The following is a 12,500-nucleotide window of genomic DNA, read 5'->3' as shown; positions in this document are numbered from 1 at the left end:
CATTTATTGGGCAATAAAGTTGCCTCTCATGTGTAGAATTGTGATTCATTGAATCCAAATAAATGTAAGGATTAAGATAATTTTTATTTGGCTTTAAGGGCAAGAAACAGATTCTTTAAAACAGCATTTGGGGCCAGGCATGGTGGCTTATCCCTGTAATCCCAACACTTTGGGAGGCCAAGGCAGGAAGATCCCTTGAGGCCAGGAGTTCAAGGCCAGCCTGAGCAACATAATGAGACCTCATCTCCACCCTTCTGTTCTCTCCACAATCCCCTGCCAGAAAAGGGCATTTACATTCCCATAAAACGTAACAGAAGTATCCCTTTGCTCAGAAAGTATATGGAACATGTCAAAATATGGGCAGGGCCAGGCATGCTGGCCCATAACTATAATCCCTGTACTTTGGGAAACCAGGAGTTTGAAACCAGCCTGGGCAACATTACATGACCGCATCTCTACAAAATAGCCCTAGCTGGGTGGGAGGCTGAGGACTGCCTGAGCCCCAGAGATCGAGGTTATAGTGAGCTATGATTGCGCCACTGCACTCTAGCCTGGGAGACAGAGCAAGACCCTATCTCAGAAAAACAAATACACAAAATGCATGCAAATTTTATTCATGTAGCTAAAATACTAATCATATGCATATTTTAAAATACAAGCAAAATATTTACAAAATGAAAATTAAATTAACATTAACACACCTCCTGACGTCCACCAGAACATGCCAATGAAAGTGGAGTATCCTTAGTTCGTTCAGACTGTGCTTCTATATCTCCACCTTTATCCAAAAGAATTTCAACAACTCCAACATGCCCTGCTGTTGCTGCCAGGATTAGTGGTGTGAAACCTAAATCAGAAAATGAAAATCTTAAACAAATTTATGTTTCTTGTTTTATTTTAAAGCCACTCTTTTCCATTCTCTAGCATTTTAGCAAAATAAAGCCTTCAGGGCAGATACTGATAACAATTTAACATAGAACTACTCTAAATCCTAATTTGTTATCGACTAAAAACCCATAAACACCTAATTTAAAAACTAAGTCAGTAAAAATTATTAAAGTTTATACTAACAATTAACTTTGATGCCTCTGTATGAAATACCTTTGGATTAAGAAGGGCAACCACAACTTGCTCTTTTTCACTAATGATCTATAGTCTAATTTTTGGAGAATTATCTGGCTCTGCAGAATAATGAATCTGGATATTCCTAATTGAAATATGCTTGTCTATCTTATCACTAAGATAGTCTAGGAACTATTTATCAATAATAAAAGTTACAATTGTTTTCTGATGTAATTACACTCAGATTTTATTTCTGACTGACATTTACCTTTTTTGTCTCTGTGTTCAATTTTGGCATCCCGTGCAATAAGCACAGATACAAGTTCTTCATGACCACCTGCACAAGCTAGTGTTAATGCTGTGTCATGATTGCTCTCAGTCTAGGAGAAGAAAAAAATAAGTTAAATTTTTTTTTAACATAAGTTATCAATTGAAGAGCAAATAATAATTCTTTTCACAATAAATGTAAAATGATAATTTTCCTTTCCAAAGAAAATTAGAATGTGCAAAATAAGTTTAAATAAAGCAATCTACTCACATGTGCATCAATGTCAACTGAAGGATACACAGGGGGCATAGATTGGGAAGCCACATTGCTTGTAGTCTGTGAACAGGATTCAGGTGTAAGACACTCTGTGGTCTGAGAAGAACTGTTGGAAGCAGTGGGCACTCTGGTACTGACAGCTGAAAAACAATATTCATATTGCTAAATTTCACTTTAAAGAGTAAGGTTATTTGTACACAAAAAAACACAGAAAACAGAAATTTCCATAGCAGTAATATATAGTAATAGTAAAATCACAAGTTTTGGAATCAGACAGACCTACATTTGAATATTAGTTCCAACCTGACTTTCAGATCTTGGGCAAGTAATTTAATTTCTCTGAGCCTCAATTTTCCTTATGTGTATAATGGGGATAATAATGATACCTGCCTTGGAAGGTTATAGGAAAGACTTCTTGAGACAATGCAGATAAGATGCTTAACACAGTGCCTGATATTTAGTGCATATACTAAATATAAATAGTAGTTTTTTACATTGTCAGTAGGGACGAAAAAATTTTTTCTAAAAATAAAAATAAATAAAAGGAGTTCTATATTTTAGTTTGTAGAAGTCAATTGGATAAAAATATCCTGTGTACAATTCAAAAAAAGTGGGCTGGTCACGGTGGCTCACACCTGTAATCCCAACACTTTGGGAGGCGGAGGGCAGGCGGATCACCTGAGGTCAGGAGTTCAAGACCAGCCTGGCCAACATGACAAAACCCCATCTCTACAACAAAATCAAAAAGTTAGCCAGGCATGCTGGTGCATGCTTGTAATCCCAGCTACTTGGAAGGCTGAGGCAGGAGAATCGCTTGAACCCGGGAGGTGGAGGTTGCAGTGGGCTGAGACCATGCCACTGCACTCCAGCCTGGGTGACAGAGCTAGACTCGATCTCAAAAAAAAAAAAAAAAAAAAAAAAAAGAGGTGGGAGTGGGGAGGGAGACATGTATTTCTCACATAAATAGCACGGAGTACGTGTTTTCAAAATTCAACATTTATTTTGAAAATCTGTTTAAAAATCAGTATCTGAAAGCCCAACTATTTTTAAAATGAACATTGAAGTTCTAGTTGAGATCTCAAAATGTGGTTTGAAAACTGAGTTAAGGCTGGGTGCAATGGCTCATGTCTATAATCCCAGCACTTGCTTGAAAACTGAGCTAAGACTGGGTACAATGGCTGATGCCTGTTATCCCAGCACTTTGGGAGGCTGAGGTGGGCAGATCATCTCAGGTCGGGAGATCGAGACCAACCTGGCCAGCATGGTGAAACCCCATCTTTACTAAAAATACAAAATTAGCTGGGTGTGGTGGTGTGTGCCTGTCATCCCAGCTACTTGGGAGGTTGAGGCAGCAGAATCACTTAAACCCAGGAGGTGGAGGTTGCAGTGAGCCGGGATCACACCACTACATTCCAGCCTGGGTGACGGAGTGAGATACCGTCTCAAAAAAAAAAAAAAAGAAAAGAAAAGAAAAGAAAACTGAGTTAATTGAAATTATGTATTTTGTCTCTCTGAATATTTATGTTTCATAAGAGATGGAGTTTGACCATAGGGGGAAATAGGACCTATCTCAGGGATGTTGTGTGCAGTATGTGAGATACTGTATATAAAGCATTTAACACAGTGTTTGGCACATGGGGTGAGTGCTCCATAGATGTAACTATCAGATATTTTATAGGATTGTCAGTACTATTATTCACTGTATTGAAAAATAAAAACATTACTATTCACTCAAGAAAGGAAAAACTCAGAAAAAACATATAATAATTAATAATATACAAAAAATCAATAAAACATCAGTGATGGCAATAATCTTACATCCGGATTAAGAGTCAGACTTAAAGAAAAATGTAAGACTTAAAGAAAAATGTAAGCTGAAGTGTTAGAAAATATTTTCTGTCTAGAATTTTTGATATGACTAGATCCCATTCAAAGATACTATTCACAAGTGTGAATGACTCAGTTTAGTAGGTTACTAGTTTAATTAACTTAGCAAAGTTCAAAATTCCCAGATATGTTCCTATATGAGCTACCCCAGCTCATCCCCACCAATATATATAACCATCTTGGCAATACAAATTCCTCCAGCTTCTGTCATCACATAAATAACATAATTTAACTATTTAGTTACAAATAGGAATAATTACTACACATTTGTTTCACCAATAAGAATATGCAAAATAGAAACAAAGCCTTAAAAATTTTTGTCATTTTTTTCCTGGAAGAAGCGGCCAAGAAAAAATAATAGTAATAATGAAAAATTGTTGTCATTTGATAAGTTAAAAGTATATAATATTTTGTTACACCTCCTAGAAATAGCTGATGTTTAGAAAACTGCTTGAAAAAACAAGACACTGAAGATTAATATGTTACAGAACTTTCCTAACAGTAAGACTTTGACAGTGGTCCCACAATTATTAATATATACTTTAGAAAAGAACTACTTTTCTACCAGTATTTTGTTTATGTTACCTCATTTCTCTTTTTTATTATGAAAAACAGGTATATAAAAATTTTTTTGAATAGTTGATTAGAGTGCTATGCCAGAATGTGATGGTTATAAGAAATTTCTTTACATAGTTGGCTTTTAAAAAGTACTGTTGTGCATTTAACAGCTTTGTTAACAAAAATGCGTTGTTACAATAATTACCATACATTTCTGTACTACATTATCCTAGAAGCATTTGTTCACTCCATGTAATAATGACAATAAAAAACATTCCATAGCAAGTGCTTTTAACAGGACTAATTACAAATGGAAAGTTATAAAACTAGAAAGTAGCAAGAGATTTAAAAGGTGCATGTGGAATAAAGGTTGTATTAAGAGAAAATTATACCAAGGCTATGACATTTTCATAAATCCTAAAATATTTCCTACTTCTGAATGAAATATCTCTGAAAGTGCCTAAGACAGACTGCTATCACAAATTCCCACATATAATTCAAATTAAACTTATACAGTATGCTTTTTGATTTCTTTAAAGAGACAGGGTCTCTGTGTTGCTCAGGCTGGTCTTGAACTCCTGGCTTCAAGCAATCCTCCTACCTTAGCCACCTAAGTAGCTGGGATTACAGGCGCAGAGTCATTGTGTCTAACAATTTATACACTATTTTTAAAATGAAGTGGGAGAAGAGCTAAGTGCAATATTCTACTTGACTTTTTATGAAGTTGAAGAAAGTTTTGTAGGCAATATGGAAGATAATAAATCCTATTATTAAAAAATCTCACTGATACTAGGTCTACATAAAATACTTTGTAAGTTTTTAAGAAATTTAATTGTTATAATCTGTTTTATGTATTAGTAACTTTATTAAATAGTTCCATGTAAATAAAAACCTATGGCCAGGTGTGGTGGCTCACGCCTGTAATCCCAAAACTTTGGAAGGACAAGGTGGATGGATCATGAGGTCAAGAGTTCGAGACCAGCCTGGCCAACATAGTGAAACCCTGTCTCTACTAAAAATACCAAAAACTTAGCCAGGCATGGTGGCAGGCTCCTGTAATCCCAGCTACTTGAGAGGCTGAGGCAAGGAGAATCACTTGAACCTGGGAGGTAGAGGCTGCAGTGAGCGGAGATCACAACGCTACACTCCAGCCTGGGCGACAGTGTGAGACTCCGTATCAAAAAAAAAAAAAATAAAAATATATATATATATATATATATATATATATATAAACTTACATGTACATCAAGTCTTAATATAAAAATAATAGAAACGATCAATGGAATTTCAAAATCTAAGGAAACAACAATACTTAAGGATAAATCAGAACTTTATAAGTTGACATATATGCATGCATATTACATCTTAAGTTCTTAAACTTGGCTGAACTGAGTTTGAATCTTGGTACTTACTAGCAACTTAATTTCCCTAAGCTTCAGTTTTTCTTTTTTTTTTTTGAGACACAGTTTCGCTCTGTTGCCCAGGCTGAAGTGCAGTGGTATGATCTTGGCTCACTGAGACCTCTGCCTCTTGGGTTCAAGCAATTCTCCTGCTTCAGCCTCCCGAGTAGCTGGGATTATAGGCGTGCACCACCATGCCTATACTTTTGTATTTTTAGTAGAGATGGGGTTTCACCATAAAAGCCAGGCTGGTCTCGAATTCCTGATCTCAAGTGATCCGCCCGGTTCTGCCTGCCAAGGTGCTGGGATTACAGGCGTAAGCCAACATGCCTGGCCAGCTTCAGTTTTTCAACAGAAAAACAGAAGTAGGAAAAGGACTTACCTAAAGTATTATAATTAGCCCATGAGATAAAGTATATTTAGCATTTAACACAGAAATTGATGCATAGTAAATGCTCAATAAATGTAAACTAATTGATATTAGTTGATTTTTAACCAATCTTCTTTCCATATTAGAAATGAAAATTTTGGCCAGGCATGGTGGCTCATGCCTGTAAAACCAGCACTTTGAGAGGCCCATGCAGGTGGATCACCTAAGGTCAGGAATTTGAGACCAGCCTGGTTAACATGGTGAAACCCTGTCTCTACTAAAAATACAAAAATTAGCCATGTGTGGTGGCAGGTGCCTGTAATCCCAGCTACTCAGGAGGCTGAGGCAGGAGAACTGCCTGAACCCAGGAGGTGGACGTTGCAGTGAGCCGAGATAGAGCCAATGCACTCCAGCCTGGACAACTGAGTCAGACTCTGTCTCAAAAAAAAAAAAAACAAAAAAAAAGAAAAGTTTACTAAATATTTCTAGAACTGCTCAATGGTAAAAGCTATTTTGAATTTCTTTAAATTACTTTATATTCCTAGACATTTGAACTTTGAGAATCACTTGCTATTATGGTAACTGCTAAAAACCCAGTGCTCACTTTCAGAAGGACATGAGGAACCATGCTCCTAATCAAGAGTTTATATAGTCTTTTTGGAACTATATCATGTATGACACGTATCAAACAACACACTAAAGGGCTAAGTTAGTCAGCTAATCGTCACAAAATTAATAACTTATATATGTAAACAACTCATTATCACAACAAATATTTTTAAAGAATAGCAATAAGGAAATAATACTCCTATATTTAATGAGTGAAATGTATTGTTATCATACATAGGTTTTCTCTAAAGTAGAATTTAAAGATGTACAGTATTCTCTCCTTTACTACTATGAGGGGTAAGAACTAAAGTAAAATTAATTTTACCTTTGTCCTACTCTGTAATCTTACCAATATGTTAATATATTTTACAATTGTAGAATTAGGTATTAACCTAATTCAAATTCACTCTTGTCTAATTTCTTTTACCTTCAACTAGGAAAATTAAGACAAATCTGGACTTAGAAAAATAGAATATTTAAATTTTATAACAGGTCCATCATGTTGAATAAAGAAAATACAAGTATTGCCATATTGTTCAAAACACATAACCTTCATAAAAATGGAAATTTTTACATGAAGATAATTTTGTACTTGTTGGCTGATTTAAAAGTTAAAACATTAATAAAAGAATATTGTACAGTGTGGTAGGTATTAATGTCTAACACAAATTAAATTTTGTTTATATTAATATTATATATAATTAAAAGATAATTTCTAAGCCAATTTTCTAAGTTTCATGCAAACTTTGTAAAAGACTAATTCAACAAATACTTTAGTGAAATAAAATGCGATGTTCCTTAACACCTACAAGTTCCCTTTAGAGCTGTTTCTACATTATTTTTTAAAAAGTTCTAACATAACTGATCAGTAATATAGGTTTCATAACTGCAAACTGTGCACTTAATTAGGAACATTATAATGCTAGTTACAGAACCCTACTTAAAAATGTTATTCCCAGTTTACCTGTTTCATCATTATTATTCATAATCATACTTCACATTCCAAAATCTTTTTTTACCCAGATTATAAATTAGAACTGCAAATGAACTACAAGAGTTTATTCATAATTTATAACTTTCAACGCTAATAAATACAAAATTAATTTGTGTCTACCAGCTGAAGATATAAAAACCCAAATTAAAGAACAAAGAGCCTAACTCCTTAAAACATTTCTCAGCATTTTAATTTTCTTTAAGGAAACTAAGACATTCCTCCTCTGCACAATGAGACTTATTACATATCAGAGGAGCCTCAAAGGCAATATCACAATTCTATAACCACTGGAAGTCATACACATGCCCAATAAAATTCCTGATTTCAGTAATCTTATTCCACATTTAAAAAGACTCAGTAAAGATCAGGAAGACTAAAGGCTCACAAAAGAAGAAAGGAAACTGAAATAGGATAATTGGGATGGGAGAAGGGGAGGAGAATATGACAAGAGGCAACAGACAACAGTAAGGAAAAAAATGTTGCAATCAAGAGACAGAGGACTGGCCTGCCTTTGAATATCACTCCAGCTACATCTTAGTTCTTGGTCTTCATCCACTGTCAACAGCCATTCTGGCTGCATTTCTGAACTGGGCTCTCATGGAGGTGATACATTCACCAGCCATCTTTAGGAAGGTAAATGATTAATTGCACTGTTTTCCCACTGCTGCAAGGACAATGAAAGGGAAAGTAAACTTGTGCACCTCATTTCATATCTAGTTGTAATTTTCCACACAACAATAAACAGAAACATATACTTCAAGGTTATCAGGCCTTTCTTTTTTCTGTGTGTGTGTGTGTGTGTGTGTGTGTGTGTGTGTGTGTGTATGTGATGTGGTTGTGTGCTTTCATTAAGAGACTTAATGCAAAAATCCCAATCTTCAAATCATCAAGTGACAATAATTTTAATGTACCTTAATCTTCTAACCACAAATATTATAACATGGAAAACTTAGTTTTCTCTGAACATCCCATTTAATTGGAAATACTTAAGTTAATCTAATAAAATTATAAATAAAAAAGCAGTGTGATTTAAAATTTCCAGACATGAAAATCACCAGCAGGAAAATTTTAATTATAATCTTATGTGAATACCTCTAAAGCCTACAAAGCAATTCCACTTTGAGACCTCCTTACCCAAGTCACAGCACAGGGTGGTTTCAATATCAAAGGTTTAAAATAAAGGATTATGGCAATTTTATTTATTTGCCTTTGCAATATGACAAAAAAGAAGAGGGGAAACACACTTTTGTGTGTTAGTGCTATTGAACTTAGTTAATTCACTTCCAAAAGACCTCAAGAAATGGGTAATTTTACAAAGATAATTCTAAAATGGAAAAGTACAAAGTCTGTGTTTTTGGAGGGGTGTATAAAGAAGTTGAGCACACAGATTACAGAGAAATTATTACAGATATATTTCTTAACCCACCTGCTATCAGGTCATCAAGAGTGTCGGTAAGCGTCTGAGCTGGAGTTGCAACCATTAGTCCATCTGGTTCTTGAACTAACAGCCCCTGATCATGTCCAGTAATAGCAATCTGAGGCTGTCCTACAATCTGCTGATTACCTGATACTTTCTGAAGTTCAAGAGAATTTGTTCCGTTAGAACCTAAGTCACTGGAAAAGTTACACTGTGGAGATGATAAAGGCTGGACTGGGACAAAATCAATCTGTTCTGCCGATGGTGAAGATTGTTGCTCATCATCAACATCATTATCTTTAAATAAGATTGTGTCAACCTGAGGTAACTCTGAAAAGTGATCCTCTGGGAGACTACCATCTCCTTCCCCTTCTGGGAAGACTCCTCTATGAGAGCACTGCTGGTGTAGAGACACTGTGTCTTTCTGACCTTTGGTTTCCAAGTATTCTTTGGTAAATTGCTGCTGTGTTTTCATCTGCAGCTGCCTTTCCACTTTCTGCAGTTCTTTTAATATTTTCTTCTTCTTCTGGACTTGCTCTTCTCTGTTCTTTTTAAGTTCTTCTATCTTATCTTTGTTCAGAGGTTCACCTTGAATTAACTCCAGTGACTTAAGCTGTGCTTTTTCAATAGCACTAATTCTTTGTCCCAGTTCATTCAGCTTGCCTTCAGTCTCCTCTACTATGCACTCCAAAGGCTGGTATGGGTGAAAAGATGGCAGTAGGTCCTGATCTGCTACCTGGAGGGAACTGGACTTCTGCTTGGATGTACCTAAGCACATGAAAAATGTTTGAAAAAGTGCCATGCTAAAAAAAAAAAAAAAGAAAGAAAGAAAGAAAAAAAAGAAGAAAAAAGAAAACCAGCCTCCCGTCCCACACACACAGACCTCCCTCCCAAAACCCTTATAACTAATGTTATAGAATGAATGTTCAGAGTCACACCAGGGTTAGGCAGGTTAAAGCCTATACTCATCTATTTCACACAGCACAAACTAGGACGCTGCTAATTCAAAAACTGTGAAGTTTTAAAAATCTACTCTTTAGGATAGGAAAATTTTAGAAATTAAGTCAGGGGCAGGGAAAAGGAAAACAAAGAGGCAAGAATCTCAAAATTCTGCTGATTAGATTGGATTTTTTAAAGAACACCAAATCTAAAGCAGTATCAAAATCATGTTGAAAATACCAGAAATGTTAACTACCCATTTAGAACAATCGTTCTTTTAGCAATATTAACTCTGCAAGCAATGCAAAGTTAATGGAAAAGACCAAAACTTACAGATCAAAATAGGGGAAAGTGTTTTGCAAACAGTCAAAATATTTTTCTTCTTATATTGAAATATAATGTAAAATCAGTTTTTTCCAGACATGTCTTCCTAAAATTCTCCATTAAATATACCTTTGACACGTTTGTACCAGAACATTGTTAAACTTACTACACAAAGGACAACTTGCATTTAAATGAACACTTCAAGTAAATTCTATCTATGAGAGAAACAATAAATGATCCTAGGAGAAAAATCAGACTTCCCATTTAGGGTTACTCATACTGACAGTATATGTTAACAAACAATGGCAAAGTATATTATTTTAAGGTTTTAAATTACACTTAAGTTACATCCTTCCTAACAAATCAGCTGAAAAATAACCATCAATATTAATAATCCTAACATATGGACATAAAATGAAGGACACAAATTTTTGATGTACAATACCTACTCTGAGGCAAATCCAAGGCTTAATCTTGTTTAGAAGTAGGACTATTCAGCAACAAAAAGGAAAAAAACTACTGATTCATGCTACAACATGGATGAACCTCAAAAACATTATACTAAGTGAAAGAAGCCAGACACAAAAGACCACATATTGTGCAATTCCACTTACATCACATCTACAGAGAAAAGGCAAATCTATAGACAGGAACAGTAGTGGTTGCTCGAGGTTATAACAGTGAGAATGAGGATCAACTGAAAACAGGCATAAGAGATCTTTTTGGGGAGACTGAAAAGTTCTAAAACTAGACAGTGATGATGGTTACACAACTTAATAAATCTACTAAAATTCATTGCATTGTATATTTAAAACAAGTGAACTTTATGGTATGTAAATTAAATATAAAGCTGTTTGAAAAAAGGAAAGAGCTGGGTAAAAAAGTAATCTATTATTTTGAATTATAGTAAGTATATATGAAAAACATAGGTAATTTGGGAATTTTTAAAATAAAATCATCTGTTGTATTCAAAATGATTCTCAAGTCCAAAGGAAAAAAGGTCATTCAGAGATATAAAATGTTCTGAATTGCAAGGGGGTAACAGAACTACTGAAGAAAAAAAAAAATTAGAGCTTCATCTACTTTTTTTGGTAGAATAGAGATCTCAAAACTGCAGATAGCTCAAACATATGCAACATGTGTCATTAATAAAAAAGTCTAAGTTTTTCCCCTATATACTGTCTTTAATAGGTAAGATGACCACAATTTCAATGCCACTGCAATCACTTTCAGAGGCTTATTCCTTAAATTGCAAAGAACATTGTCTATATTCAATTTTATATTCATATATATATATAGATATAGATATATATAAAGAGATGGGGTCTTGTATGTTGCTCAGGCTGGTCTTGAACTCCTGGCCTCAAGTAATTCTCCAGCCTCAGCCTTTCTCAATTTATATTTCTATCTGAGCAAAATGATAGAAAAAGACTATTCTTTCAGAGCAAAAGCTATTAGATTTGTAAGCTAATTTTATTACTACTTTCCTAATACCATATAGGAGTCCCTGTTTTGATTTACAGTATTTGGTTAAAGTGCTTAATGACAACAAGGAAGGTAAATGGTCACAAATAGCAATGCACAAATCCACAACAATAACAAGGAAATATTCAGTCATGTAATAAATTCAATGACATCACTCGAGTACATTTAGAAGTTCTACAAAGAGGCCGGGCACGGTGGCTCAAGCCTGTAATCCCAGCACTTTGGAGGCCAAGGCGGGTGGATCATGAGGTCAAGAGATCGAGACCATCCTGGTCAACATGGTGAAACCCCGTCTCTACTAAAACTACAAAAAATAAGCTGGGCATGGTGGCACGTGCCTGTAATCCCAGCTACTCAGGAGGCTGAGGCAGGAGAATTGCCTGAACCCAGGAGGCGGAGGTTGCGATGAGCCGAGATCGCGCCATTGCACTCCAGCCTGGGTAACAAGAGCGAAACTCCGTCTCAAAAAAAAAAAAAAAAAGAAGTTCTACAAAGACTGAATGGTTCTTTAAACATCCATTAGTTTCAAAACACCCTTGTATAGCTACTAAGTAATTTATATTTAATATTCAGGAAAACTAGGTAAGAGTCTAACACTAACCAGACTGGTTAGTAATTGTGTTATGACCCTGCTGGACATTCACAGATTTAAAATCTTTATAAACAGTATAATCCAAAATAAGAGTAGAATTTTGAGGACAGTAACAGATAGGAATGGCCCTATCTTGTTAACAAATAATATGCAAGAAGCACGGAACACAAGATTACTAAGAGTAACTTATTTAACTGAATAGACAAACTATAAGCCTAGAATGTATGTAGCATTAAAAATGGAAGATGGTGAAAATGATGCATAAAAAGTGGTTCATGTCAAAATAGCCATTGGCTGAGTGTCTGTAACCATGGAGTTA

General features: G+C 35.1%; 1 protein-coding gene across 18 annotated transcripts in view; it reads right to left on the bottom strand.

The window, feature by feature from the left end:
• LOC116531564 (ankyrin repeat and KH domain-containing protein 1) overlaps positions 1 to 12,500 on the bottom strand; it is a 136,847-nt gene that overhangs the window by 36,119 nt on the left and 88,228 nt on the right. For 15 of the 18 annotated variants that reach the window (XM_032250419.1, XM_032250420.1, XM_032250422.1 and 12 more), the window contains 4 exons: positions 8,851 to 9,609; positions 1,601 to 1,746; positions 1,331 to 1,442; positions 702 to 847 (listed from right to left, as the gene is read on the bottom strand). In XM_032250419.1, the coding sequence (XP_032106310.1) occupies positions 702 to 847; positions 1,331 to 1,442; positions 1,601 to 1,746; positions 8,851 to 9,609 (1,163 nt within the window). The remainder of the gene's footprint in view (positions 1 to 701; positions 848 to 1,330; positions 1,443 to 1,600; positions 1,747 to 8,850; positions 9,610 to 12,500) is intronic. The other 3 variants (XM_032250432.1, XM_032250434.1, XM_032250435.1) reach the window with 1 other exon arrangement.

This window comes from Sapajus apella, unplaced genomic scaffold (genome assembly GCF_009761245.1).
Source record: "Sapajus apella isolate SASKATOON/1434 unplaced genomic scaffold, GSC_monkey_1.0 scaffold71, whole genome shotgun sequence".
NCBI lineage: Eukaryota > Metazoa > Chordata > Mammalia > Primates > Cebidae > Sapajus > Sapajus apella.
This window is presented reverse-complemented; position numbering and strand designations above follow the sequence as displayed.